The sequence below is a fragment of the Pezoporus occidentalis genome, unplaced genomic scaffold, assembly GCF_034315485.1.
Source record: "Pezoporus occidentalis ecotype Australia unplaced genomic scaffold, CSIRO_AGI_Poc_V1 ctg26, whole genome shotgun sequence".
NCBI lineage: Eukaryota > Metazoa > Chordata > Aves > Psittaciformes > Psittacidae > Pezoporus > Pezoporus occidentalis.
In genome coordinates this window covers 3,554,447-3,569,100 of record NW_026914502.1, presented here as the reverse complement: position 1 = coordinate 3,569,100, position 14,654 = coordinate 3,554,447, and the positions used below count along the sequence as shown (strand labels likewise).

General features: G+C 42.7%; 1 protein-coding gene across 3 annotated transcripts in view; it reads right to left on the bottom strand.

The window, feature by feature from the left end:
- The window catches only part of EPHA3 (EPH receptor A3), a 216,187-nt gene that overhangs the window by 61,301 nt on the left and 140,232 nt on the right, over positions 1–14,654 (bottom strand). For all 3 annotated transcript variants that reach the window (XM_062623993.1, XM_062623994.1, XM_062623996.1), the window contains 2 exons: positions 9,559–9,714; positions 8,737–9,072 (listed from right to left, as the gene is read on the bottom strand). In XM_062623993.1, the coding sequence (XP_062479977.1) occupies positions 8,737–9,072; positions 9,559–9,714 (492 nt within the window). The remainder of the gene's footprint in view (positions 1–8,736; positions 9,073–9,558; positions 9,715–14,654) is intronic.

Below are 14,654 nucleotides of genomic sequence, written 5' to 3'. Positions count from 1 at the left end.
ATGAAGCCACCGATTTCAGGCAAATAAAAATCTAGCTCTGAGGAGGTTTTAACAACGTTTCCTGGGATCCAAGTGAGTCTTTGCTTACAACAGCACTGAAAAAATTACACTTTCTCTGTTCTAAATGCTTATCCTCCCAAGCTGAAACTAAAAGATGGCTTGAAATTTCCAACCCGCAAATGACACATGTAGATCAAGATATTAGGAACCAGCTACATCTACACCCTGTAAGACTCTCCTCCCAGTGATCCTAATTTCTGTACCTAGCACTCAGTTTTGAGCAACTTCCATTCCGGCCCCTTGCACAAACTCCATAGTGCCTTACTGGTTACCTCCTCCTTAAACTTATCCCTTCTGTGTTTCAGACTCCTGATAATAAGACTACTGCTGTTCTAGGGAAGCCTGAGATGGCATAGGGCATATCTGGGTATTTTTGTTATTCTGTATGTTATAGCTGTGTGTAGATGCCTCATTTTGGATCCAGGGGTGGTTATTCTCTTTACGCTTCCTATATAAACAGAGAAAGGAATCAACATTTTTCAAGTGTACGAATGAATTGTGTGGAGACCAAAACTCAGGCTGAGGCTATTTAAGACCCTTATATAAGGAGCTTATTCACTTTCTACAGCTACTAGGAAAAGACTAATATCACCAGGTGGAATTTAGCCAACAAAAGGCCTCCTGTGTTTCCTTTGCATTTCCTTCTACAGCAGGTAAGCAGATTCCTAGTTATACCCAAATTTAACTTTTTTAACTATCTGAATCCTATACAGATTCTGTGAAAGAACTGGCTTGAACAGAGAGCAGAGTTTGTGGAAGCCTCTTGTTACAACATGTTCCCTGTGTTCCTCTCCCGGTGTCAAGACACGTGACAGCACAAAACTCTCTGGAATTGGTTGAGTATTGACATTGTAGATGAACTCAGCTACCACCACCATTTGCAGCTGCACTGTTGAGACCTTGGTTTACGAGGCCTTAAGTCCTTAAGAGCTAACCAAACATAATACTGCATTTAAAGCTGCTACCCTGGGCTCTTGGTGATTAAAAGAAAACAGTCTATTTTATTATCAAGCAGTCATGCGAAAAAGGCCTGAGGTATTAAAAGAAAAAAGATTTGGGCATCAGCATGGGTATAGCTGGAAAATACAGAGAATTTAATTATCTTCATTGAACTTTGTTGCTAATAATCATTTTGCTCTAACCCTGAACATTGAATCATATCGGAAATAATAGAATGGGTAAGAGCTCAGAAGATGCTCATGCAAAGTTGGCATTTGGAGACAGAATATTCAGCCTAATATGGAGTAGTTGCTCCATCCAGGAATACTCTGTTGCAAAAAGAGGGTCACAGGCTTAATCCCCTTGTTCCCACCTATCCTGTGTACAGGGTTTTGATTTTGCCCATTCACTCTGCTTTGCTCCCGTGTCCCCTCTGGTCTAACCTGGACAATGTGATGACCCAGACCCATTTGAATATGGTAAATGGAAATTAAAGATCTAACTGTGGACAAGCTCTCTTGGGACAGCAGTTAATATTCCGGAGCTTTCACAGTTCTTGCAGCAAGGAAGCCCAAAGACATCTCCTACATATATTACCTGTCTCCATAGTAAAACTGTACGAGTGTAATGTAAACTTGTTTATAAACTAATTTGTTCAGATCACTTCAAATCCCAAAATGTGCACTCTACCTTTAGAATATCCCAATTAATTTAACATGAAAAAGTAGGAAAAACCCTAATTCTTAAGAGTAACACAAGTGTGACTACGCAGAGGTATGCGGTAATTCAACTGAAATGCTCAGATGCAATTTAAAACCTCTTGCCCCCATAATCAAGAATCCCAGTATTCACATGGGGAAAGCTAGGAGTGGAAAGTAGGTCTCAGTTTACTCATTGCTGACTCCAAGGGGGAGTACCATAGCTGCTTGCTATAGCACTGCAGCATACAGTAATGCTGTACAATACACATATGAGTAAGATTGAATCATGCGGGCTCTCTGGTGAAAAAGCTTAGGAAGGAGGCAGTATCCTACAGGCAATTTAAATAAATCAAATCACTCCCTTTAAAGACATCTAGTCTTCTGGAGGCATTCTGTAAATTAAGCCAATCCTAGGCTGTTTTCCATATTCATGTCTGCATAAACTTTATGTGCTCTGACAAATGAAAAAGATTTTGAGGTTCCCATCACTAAATAAATAATTCAAAGATACTTCACTGAGTTTCTTTGAAGCAGGGATATTGAGGTTTACAGCCCCTCTGCACCCACAGGTTTACTCTCTCTCCAATGAGTAAATATATGGGGAGTTTACTCCCCCAGATTTCATTGAGAAGGCCTTGATACAGGGATGAAAAGGTCAGAGTTAAAAGAGGACAATAATTACTGATCAGTCCCTTACCTTTTCTCCTTTGAGTTATCTCTATCCTTTTTGCACACAATCATCACACATGGATTGAGGTGGAAAGGAGCCTGTGTAGATCACCCATTCCAACACCCTGCTTTCAGCAGGGTTAGCCAGAGCAGGTTGCTCAGGACCTTGACTAGTCAGGTTTTGAATGCCACCACAGATGGAGATGCTACACTCTCTTTGAGCTACCCGTTAGAGTGCTCAATCACACTTAGAGTAAAAAAGTTTTCTCCTATGTTTGAACAGAATTTCTTGTACTTAAACTTGCGAGCACTGCCTCTTGTCCTGTCACTACAGACCTCTGAATAAGGCCCCCCTTTGTCTTTATACACCACCAGTTGTTTATATACATTGATAAGACCCACCTGAGCCTTCTCTTGTCCAAGCTGGGCAGTCCCATCTCTCAGCCTCTCCACATATAACAGATGTTTCTCTCCTTTAATCATCTCATTGACCCTTTGTTGCTCTTGCCTCAGTTTATCCATGTGTCTCTTGTGCTGGGCTGGGGCTAAATTGGATACAGCACATGTGGCCTCACTAGTGCTGAGTTGAGGAGAAGGATCACCTCACTTAACCTGCCGGTAGTGCTCTTCCAATTGTAGTCGATGCTCCATCAGGACCTTCAGGTCCTTTTCTGCCAAGCTGCTTTCCAGCCAGTTTGCTTCCAGCATGTCCTGTTACATTACATGAGGGGTTGGTCCTCCCCATGGACAAGATGTACTCGACTACAGGAATGCTACAGATTGAATTGAAAATGGAATGCTGGAGGAAGCTTATACTCTGGAAAGTTAGAAGAAGACAGAGACTCTGAGCTTCTTCACAGTGCCAAAAACAAGACTGCTGAGGAAATACTGTGTACCAATTTCACACATCAACTTATGCAACTTTGGGACACATTAGAATGCTTTACAAACCAATTCTAACACCTTCTCCAGGTAAAATTAGAGCCTTTAAAAGGTATTGGCCAGTGAATGCTAGTTGTTTTTGACTTACCTCTTAAGTGGTTAAATAAATGTTTATCATTAGGTATATGCATACATCCAATAGACGTATTTGGATTGTACTTGCACAGACATCGTATTTATTTGTTAGATAGGAAGTGCAGGAACATAGCAAGGTTTATTTGTTATCACTCACTTTGGGACCTCCCTAAGTTTCAACAAGCTGAGAATGCTTTCAGTATTTGTTTTGTTTTACACAATAAATACAGCCAGAACTGTATCTATTATGTATTAGACACGCCACTATCATTTTGTTTGCATGAGTTTATAGTTAGAGCCAACAAATACAAAGCTAAACCAACCTAAGCAAACAGTTTAGATCAAACAAACCACTTCTTGTATGGTGAACCTTCTCACCAGAGCTGCTGGGAGGAAGGGATGGGGACAGCACTGTGTGTGCTGGAATACCCGTAGATGGCCAAGCTTCCTAAGACCTAGATGAATAATATCTGCTAATGGTACAGATTTCTACAAGTTCTGAAAGTTCTCCTTGTCTCCTCTAGATTACAAAGATCACTGCAGAGAATATGTCTATTTAAAGTGCTTTTAAGTCAAGTATGTCCTTGGTTAAAATACACATCTCTTTGTTCAGCATTCCTGAGTCATACCTACAAGCTGTATGACAGTGTGTGATACCACAAAAGCATTGACAGGGCAGAAGAACCGTTACTTTCTCACGCACCATCTGCAAAACATATTCAACTCATATATATCCCTGACCCTATGGCTATGTTTTGCATTGAAAAACCTCCTCTCATTTTTGTAAACTGATTGCCCAGTAGCATAATTGCGTTGTCCCTATCAAATCTTACTTTCTTCAGTGAATTCCACGCACAGTTCCCATTCAATACCTTCTTGAGCAAGTGTGAGTTTTCCACTTGTTACGGCCCTAAAGCAGTAAATGCAGAACCGCCCTGACCTGGACTGGATGCCTCTTCCCTTTGGGGAAACTCCAAGGAGCAGACAACTTTCTCATCTTTAAAGATAAATGCATTAAAAAAAGACCTAGAATATCTGTGCCCAGAAACCTGCTCACGCTAGCAGCAAGTCAGGCAGCATGGCATGGCTGTCAGCCTCTCTTTGTGGCACATCCACAGTCAGCAGGCCACCTCCAGGGGTACCAAATTCCACATCCTCTCCCACAGCTGCCAGTGACCCTTCTTGAATGGGGTTGACTGGTGTTATTAGAAAATAGCATCTGCATGGTGCAACACACTGATGTGAGGTGAGAGCTTTCTTTGTGCAGCAGCAGAATGCTTCAATATGAGCTGTAGGAAGCGGTATCAGGTGGCAACTGAAGGGATAATAAACAAACTAAAAGAGACAGGGCACATCATCCTATTTAACTTTCACACCAAAGACAGAAAGACTCACAGGAATAAGAATTATTGCAGAGTCATACTTGTCTCACCATATTTTGCAAGAGACCTTTTTGGTTGGGTTTTGTTTTTGTCTTAAAGAGATGTTTGCTCATTAACCTCTGCTGGAAGGCAAGGAAAACAAAGTGCAATAAAAGTGCAGCAAAACTCAGGTCAAACAGTTGGCAGAAAAAAAACCAATCCAGCTTCTGAAATGATTCTGAGTTTGCCTTGATTCAGAGGACTGGATCTTGGCTTTACAACAGTTTTGTACTTTAAAATGTATTATCCTTCTGGGCAGAATCAGGGTCTGAATGTTTCAAACCTTACCAGTGACGGTGAAGCACACTTTTCCTTTACTTCTAGACCAGGCTTGAAAACTTACTGAGAGGCAAATCTTACTGAGATTGCTAGTTACAGACTTGAGAACACAAAGTCACTGCAAAGGTACCAACATCTGAGGTGGCCCTTTTTGTGTGTGGATACATGGACATCGGTATGGAAATCATAAACACGTGTATGCTCAGGGATTGGTGTTGGGACCGGTCTTATTCAACACCTTTGTCGGTGACATGGACAGTGGGACTGAGTGCACCCTCAGCAAGTTTGCCGATGACACCAAGCTGTGTGGTTCGGTTGATACCCTGGAGGGAAGGAATGCCATCCAGAGGGACCTCGACACACTTGTGAGGTGGGCTGATGCCAGCCTCATGAGGTTTAACCATGCCAAGTGCAAGGTCCTACACCTGGGTCGGAGCAATCCCAGGCACAGCTACAGGTTGGGCAGAGAAGAGATTCAGAGCAGCCCTGTGGAGAAGGACTTGGGGGTGTTGGTTGATGAGAAAATGAACATGAGCTGGCTTCAGTGTGCGCTCACAGCCCAGAAAGCAACCGTATCATCAAAAGGAGCGTGACCAGCAGGTTGAAGGAGGTGATCCTGGTTAGACAAAACCTTGGGTGACGTTATTTAGTGTGAGGTGTCCCTGCCCATGGCAGGGGGGTTGGAACTGGATGATCTGAAGGTCCTTTCCAACCCTAACTATTCTATGATTCTATGTGTGTATATGATCTGTTTAGGTACAGAAACGGAGCTGCTGTGCAAGCTGACTAACATATCAGCTGAATTTATTTTAGCACACACTGGCAGATCTCCCAGTTGCTGCATTACAGAAAATTAGTACTATACGCGTTCTGATTAGGCTGGTGATGGTTTTATAGGCATAAAAGCCCACGGGTACGGTGAGAAGCATGGCAAGAAATATTTGTTCGATATCCAGCAGGACTTTGGAGCTCAGAGACCCAGCAAGCATAATGCCAGCTGATGCCTGTCTTGAACTGAGCTCACCCAAAGTAAAGATGGAGAGTGTCTGATTTTTACCACCAGCAGAACTGCCACAAACCCTACAATTCTGTCATTAGAAAATAGAAAACATTCTGCAGCTCTGCCTCAGGCTCTTGGAAACTCACATGCTTGAAACCCAGTGTTTTGGGTGGGTGAGGAACATTCTGCTGAGCAGCTTTCACTAAGCTGGGATGGGCCCTGCCACTGCAAGCACACGGATACTGAAAACCCAGGATTAAACCTGCAACTTCATCATACCTATTGCAAGGATACAGGCCTCTCAGATCAAGGTTGGCAGGAGTGAAATAGCCTGGATTCAGGAGAGACTGAGGAGATCCAGATTGCAGGGACCTTCTGTACTTCAATCCTCTCTCCCAAACTCACAGCCTACTGACTGATGTTCCTTCTGCAGGCTTGCCAGGGGGTCTGAACCCAGGATGTGTCCAGCCTTTGTGAACCATGTAATTCCATGTGATACTCCATCCACAGAATGACCTCCCAAAGCAATATCCCTCTCCTACTACCCTGAGCTCAGACATTTAACCTAAGCTTTACCCAAGTGGTGGATACCCCTGCCCTTGAAGGAATGTACCTAAAGTCAGGCAGCATGAATAATAGCCCTAGAATCATAAGTGGCTTTTGGAGACATCTGTTCTTTTCCAAATCCAGTTCAATGGCGCTTTAATTCTTTTCTTTAAACGCTAAGTCCTCCAGTTCAACCCTTAATTATAATGCAATCCAAGACCTTCAGGCTTTCTCTCCCCACTCCCCACCCAGGTGTTTAAATATGACATGAGCTAAAAATACGCTTTTGGTGTGTCCCTTCTGTGATGTTAACAAGGAATGGAATGCAAGACAAACTGCAATTTTGGAATTACGCTTTAAAAGATTACTCGTACACATATTTAAGGTCTAATTTTAGCAACCTGTGGAACTTCTAGAGGAATTCTAATATAGTAACCCAATTGGCATGAGCCAATTGAACACAGCACAGATAAGCCTGTAGTAACCCACACCTCCTAAATGCACTCAAAGCAAAAATAGGCTAATGCATAACAGCAGAAAAGAAACAAACAAATTGGTTAGGCAGCCTGTGGGCTGCAGTAAACACAGTTGCCATTGCCAGAAATGCATGACCCTGCCATATCACATAACAGTGCATTCCAAGCCAAAATCAAAATCCACCTAGCATCACAGTGCAGAAGCAGTCAGCTCTGGGCCCTAGGGAAGACACTGCAATGCAGGAGGCTTCTGCAGAGCAATACCTTTCACTGATCCTAGACAGTTCATTCCGTGGAGTGTCCCCAGGGGGTTTCTAACTGCTATGGTGATGAACAGGCTGAAAGGCAATATCTCTGATATAAAAAATAGAAGGAAAGCAAGCAACTAAAGAGGGCTGCTCAAGTCACTGGCACAAACATCCAAAAAATGTAACTGTTAACAGCAGCAAATTGTTTGGAATGGGGATAAAATGCAAGTTTCAGAGCTGAAGTCAATGCCTAGATGAGAAAGAGATCATGAGAAGATGTTTCAATTTGGTAGATCCACCTCAGCCTACAGAGCATTTGGAAATGTAGTGACTGCTCTCAGAAAACCATCTGTTCACACATTTTTATGCCTCCCACTAAAGCTGATCTGTGATCTGAGAACAGCTACATCCTCTATAGTGAAAAACACTGCAATAACATAGCTCACTAGGAGAACGTCTGCTTAGAGCAACGTTAACTTGGTTTGTAGGTATTTTGGGGACGGGGTGTGGGATGGAAGGAGGCGGGAGAAGACTTACTGCACACATGCTTTCAGTACAAAGCTTCCTTTGCACCACATAGAGAAGGAGTATAGAAATTTCAAGATCTAGTCTTTCTCTCCACTGGCAAGCATTGCTCCTAAAGAAATGGTACCTAAACAAATGCCAGAGAAAAATCTAGATTCTTCATATCTTTCAGATAAATGGAACCTTGTCAAATGAGAAGCATATGGTAGAATAGTGCAGCAGTGACAAAAGCTCTGATCCAACAGTTAGGGCATACTGCTGTGCTCGTGCAGGGCCTCAATGACTTTAGTAGGACTATACACTATCAACTGTGACTCCAGGACCTAACTCAATATTTAGCTCCACACCCCCATCATGTTGGCAATAATTCAGAGTTGGTGAGACAACTTATAAAGGAAAAAAAGAAAAGGGCAAAAAGCTGTGTTTTAAAGCTCTCTAATTCAATGTTAGGTTTTTATGTGCCTGACATCAAAGCATTTTTTCACTTCTATTGAATCAAAATTAAGCACTAAGATTACTAAGGTAATTTATGTTGGAGATTATTGAAATGAGTGTTTTATTAAAATCTGGTTTTATTAATAAAAACACATTCTGGCTAAGGACTCACATGAGTCTGCTATTAGAGACTATTAACTGGGAACTGGGACTTAATCATAACAGTCATGCTGCCAGATCCTTTGACAGCAACACACACTGGGTTTGTTTCTGCTTTTACTTTTACTAGCATATTCAAGTCAATTAGTTACCTTAGCACACCAGTGGTGAGAGTGACTCCTGTAAAACAGTGTAAGGAAACAAAGGTACATACATCTCGGTAGCTCTGAACAAAGAAAGGGTAATCAGAAAGAGACTCACCAGCCTGATTAGTTGTGATGCTGACAGCAGCAAACTGTCTGGAAAGCGTACTCAAGTCGGATACCCCGTTGACTGCATCAATCTCAAAAGTGTAATTGGTGTGTGCCAAAAGGTCCACTACTGTCACCGTCGTGTTGGTGAGTCCAGTCTGACGGGGTAAGAATCGCACGTTGTCACTACAAGGCTCACACATCTTGGTGTTTCCTCCACATTTTTTGCAAATGATGTTGAAAGTGACATCTTTCCGACCTCCAGTGTCAAGAGGCCAGCTCCAGTCCAGGATAACAGATGTCTCATTGATGTTAGAGATAACGTTTCTTGGAGCAGATGGTGGTCCTATAAAAGGAAACGGGAAATCAGAGGGATGAGATTTTCTGCAGTGCTCTAAGATGGGTAGTGCTCTAAGAGAGGAGTAACAAGTGTGCAAAAATACAAGTCAGAAACACAGATAGCCAAACTCTTACAGTTATTTCCTGTAGAGACGCCTGAAATATTTCACTGGACTCCAGACCTAGACTATCAAGGACCATCTTTTCCTATAGACAGTACCCTCAGAGTGCAGTTCAGGACCGAGGGCTGAAAATATTGGTAGCAATTCAAAAATCCTAGCTCTCCTTTTCGAGTCTGACAGAGAACAAGAAGGAGAAAATGAAAATAGACATAAACCCAGCCCACCAGTTTTCGGTAGCCTGTCCAACATGAAGAAGACATGGGAGGCAGTGGATGGCTGACTGCAATGGGACATGAGAAGAAGCAAGCAAGCTGCTGAGATACAGCTGGAGGAGCAAGAATGACAGCCCCGAGCATAATGATGCTACTCACTGGTGCAAGCCATGGATGGAGGGTCTTTCTCAGAGCGAAAGTAATTCTTTTCACACCTGCAGTTCAGAGATGCATCTTCGTAGGTGGAGCTGTGAGGTGGACATTTGGCACACTTCACGTTGCCAGCAGAGGCTTTGTAGAACCCAGGTCGACAAGCTGCAAAGTAACAGGAGTACAGTTTTAAACTCCATGGACATCTCCTCAATGTTAACATGTCACTTCCTTACTGCCCTGGACCTATCCGTATGTAGATCACATTTTGCAGATATTTAGGGTGTAAAAATACAGATTTCTCTCATAATGAGAAAGCTGATGGAAATAAAACCTCTTGGCAGAATGGAGCTCTTCAGGCATCAACTTGGATTTGCATTTAACTTTGCCCAGAAAACAAAGCTGTGCATTGTACCACTAAGAAGAAACCTTTCTCTATGCTGCATTTTGAGAGTTTCACTCATTTTTCTTCTCTTCTGGTTAATTTACCAAAACACTGGCCCTATCCTGCATAAAAACTTTATACTCTCTCTGCTGCCAAGATCTGCTTACAAGGGCACTCTAATAGTGTGATAAGAATCAGCAGATGCCACTGTTCGGCTGCTGGCTCCCTCCAAAACACGCATCTTTCTTCAATGGGATTTACCAAGTAAAAGCATTCTGGCTGACGTTGGTAACCTGTAGGTCTGCACCCATACCTACAACAGCCAGAGACAAACAGACAACGTAACAAAAGGGAGCACATCCTAAAAAGCCTTCATGTTTTGCTACACTTTGGTTCCACAGCAAGCACTGTTTAATGCACAAGAGCCCTGCAAACACCCCAATACATTCTCATTGCAAACATTTAATAATAATAACGCAAAACAAAACCCCCCCAAAAAAACAGTAATACAAAGGAAAACAAAAGTTCTTTTTGCCTCTGGAGCCCAGACAGTTAAGCTTAGATAAAATTGCCTGAGACCTGTCACTGAATTTAAGGCTAATTTGAAGCCAAAAGAATGGGTTCAACAGTCTTAGCATACATCTTAACAGGGACACACTTTCATGGAGATGAGCTGATTTCGTAAACGTAGTATAAAATCCAAGATACAATACTATAGGGTCTTTCGTGTTCATTCATACCCTGCCGAAACAGAGAAGTGTTTGGATAAGCAGCCTGAGGTGGAAAGTATGTCAGAATAAAAATTCCAGCATCTTTGTACTGGGTTGCTTAGATGGAGGAGAGAGGGAAGCTGCAGTGTTAAACTGGTTCAGTTTAATGCTGTCATCACTGATATGTTCAGTTTCCACGTTATCATCCATAACCAAAACCTCACTGAGTATCTAGGTTAGGCAAACCCTTTGATTAGCTCCTGGTGCCAAACACCTGAGTGAAAGGCACTGGCAAGCACAGCGAGAACAAACTCCTGTACGATCCTTTGTCCTACTCCGAAATATCTTAATAAGGGGACCCTACCTCACATTGCATTGAACACAGTGTGAGAAGCATGACATGGTTTACAAGTGCTAATCTCAGCCTCTCTTCAGCACTTCACAACCCTTGCAAATCAAGGCGCCTGGCTGCAGCTGCTACCTCTGACTTCCATGCTAGCAGAGCAGCTGGGAAAGACACCTCCCGCTCCAAGTTCTCTCCTAAAGCCCTAAGGAGAAAATCCCAAGTTTGAGCCTCTGAGGCATGGGTCCAACAGGCAATCTGTGAAAGCAGAACTGCTCGAGATGACTTTGTGGTGGAGTTCCCAGGGCCTAACATCAACCCGCCTGACCTGGCACAGCCTGTCCTCCTTCAGCTGGCGTGTCTTGCTTCTCTATCTCCTCTAAGGCTGCGAGGGTGTTTGGGGATTTCTGTTGAACTGGAAGAAACCTACACTAGGACAACATGCAGCAAATAACAGAGGTCGCTTTTTGGGGTTTGTAGCTGTTATTGATGCAGCCTTTCGAAGCTCAAATTTCATCTCCTCCCAAATACTGCCCCATGATTCAGCCATACCTAGAGTGCCCTGGCTGACAGAGGAGCCTCAAATAGTTTTACTGCCTCTCAGCACAGCACAGCCATTCCTGGCCCTAAGACAATGAGCCAGGCAGAAAAGGATGGATGCCAATCCCACTTGCCCAAGCTCTAGTAACTAAGCAACACATTAAGGAATAAACATCACATCTGTCCAACTGATTACATGGCACTTTCACCAAAACTTCCCATGGAAACTAAAATTAAACTGAGTTTAATACTGCCAAGTGTTAAACTGAAATGGTTTTGCTTAACCATATCTACTCACCTTGAAGGGACATTTCTATACTTATAGGCAGGCATATAGAATCAAAGAATCATAGAATAGTTAGGGTTGGAAAGGACCTTAAGATCATCTAGTTCCAACCCCCCTGCCATGGGCAGGGACACCTCACACTAAACCATGCCACCCATATATAATACAAAGATGTGTTTATGAATACACACAGTATAAATTTCTAATTTTTAAATAATTTTATACACTAGTTTAATGTAAAAATTGGAAAAAGACAAATAATCTAAAACTGAACCTTTGCCATGTGCTTGGTCTTCCTAGAAGACACAATTTCCAATGCTTATTAAGCATAATTCATTCGTAACCCATGAGCATTCATTTACAGGATGGAATCACAGTAAGGCTATTTGGGACACTTTCAAAGCACCCACCACCACCATTTCAAGACAGCAATGACTTTCACAAAAGTAAACAAGCTTGGGTAAGAAGTAGACAGATTTTGCGAGGTAAGGAAGAGAAAGGAGGGAATCAAACTGCTCCATTAATAAATGCCTCTTTCATCCCTCAGGTGAAAACTCATGGACCCCATCTAAGAAAAGATAGTGGTGGTGTGAAGAAGGCCAGGAATAAAGGAAGAAGAAAGAGGAGCTTGCAGGAAGCATCCTGGTAACCCTCTTTTGCAGAGGGACAGGAATATCATCATCTTGTGCCACTGCTATTGTGGTACAGAGTGAGCAGGCAGGGTAGGGGGATGAGCTGTTTGCATCCTTGCTGCCCTAGTATGACCTGTTGAGGGCATCCCCACCTCCTGTCTTCCCCCCTCATCTGTCTTTGTCTATGAGACCAATTCAAGACTATTCACAATTGCAGCCCAAAGGAAAGGAAAAACAAAAAAAGCAATTATACTTGAAATTGAAGCTTGGAAAGGGGGGATGCCAATAGAAAACGTTGTCCATATACTTACTATTATTCTTGTCCTAGTAAATCTTAAATTTCGATATATGAGAGAAAGAAATGAAGCCTTTACTTCAAAGTAAAGTCAGAAAAATTGTATTGCATTAACCAGTGGAAGAAGGTTTGGCTTTCTGACGTGAATATCATAGCATTGGTTTAGTGAGGTTGGAAATAAGAGGACTAGCATAGGAGGTCTTACAGAATCGATAATTTCAGCATGGGGACCAGCTGTGAACAACAGTTGCATTTTCTCAACATTTTCTTCTAGAGGCTATGAAATTTTCCTTTCCCTCACAAGGGAGAATGATGTGAAGAGGAAGCAGACACAGTAGGCCAGGAAGAAAAATCTCTCGGCACACAAAAAAGTGAGCAAATGAAGCCTTGAACGTTTCTATACACATGATATAAACTGTACTGCAAGGCTGTCTGGTTTTACATTTTAGGAAGGTCTCCTCAAGTGGATGCCCGATACCTGTTTGCCCTGAGAGTCCTGCAATAACTCCACACCGCCACGTCAGTTTACAGCTGTACATGGTCTGATTTCAATCTCTCTTACTTGAGTGTGAGCTCTACTGACCTTATTGAAGTCATAGAATCATAGAATAGCTAGGGTTGGAAACGACCTTAAGACCATCTAGTTCCAACCCGCATGCCATGGTAAGTGTTTCAGGACTGCAGTTGTCCTCGTTACAGTATGAAAATGAATTTCCTTAAGCTATAACTGATGATTCTGTCACAGAGATGGAGAATTGAGAAAGTTACTTCAGTGAAAGAAAAACAAATGCATGTAGCCATCTATGGTAGTTACTGCTCGAAGGAAATGTAACTGTCTTTTCAATGCAAAGTGAATTTTGCCTCTGACTAATGTGTTTGAGATGAAAACATGATCCTAATTACAGGTTAAATGATTCATTTTGATTTGAATTAATTTTAAATTAAAATAAAGAGCTGTTAGTAAATTAAAATTAGGGGCATTTTAGTATTCAGGGCCTGAAGGCCCCTATACATGGAGCAGTATCACCAGTTCCCAGCCATCAATACCAACCAATGACCTGAGCCCATGCTGCCTGAGCAGATGACTTCCCAGGACTGCTAAACCAAGCCTGACAGGGACCATTTTCCTGCACAAGATCAAAGCAGCTCAATGAGCCGCACTCCCCAGTCTTATAGGAGCTCTGCCTTTTGTGCTCTGAACAAAGGCGCTATGTTTCAAGGCAAGGCTCAAGCATCACAATGCACTGAGAGCAGATATACGCATCCGTAACACTATAAACCTGTACAGCTCATGGATAGCCAAACATGTCCTCATAGTGTGCGCTAGCAAGATGGGTGACAGCAACCCTAGGACAACCCTCCTGTCCCTGGGCCCTGCATAGAGGACAGGGAAGAATGCCCCCCCCCAATGTGGTCTGTGTTAGAGGGGCTTTGCAAACTACTCCCACTGTCACCCCTGGAAATGGCATGCCACTGAGCAGCAGTGGAGGTCCCTGCACTGGACCTGAAGCCACAGGATGACCTTTGGCTGTGCAGGCGTGCTGTGAAGTGAATGCTACTGACTGGCTCACCTCGATGCCCAATTGCACCATCGCAATGTTCCCAAGTCCCTTTCAGAAACATCTACATCATTCTCTTGTCTCACTATACATATTATGGCCATGATCTGGAGACAACAGCATAGTTCCAACAGCACTGTGTTTATCACCAGTAACAGAATTGCACTTTCGCCCACCCATACATATATGTGCACATGCAAAATGAGTTGCAGCACAGCTGTCAGCTCGTGAAAATGGATGGCATAACAAGCAGCACAGATCAACCTTAGAAAACATTTAAAACCAGTTTATTCTATTTGGGCAAGTAATTTCTTTCCCTTCTTGCACTTGCTTATATCTTTGAGAAAAACAAAAC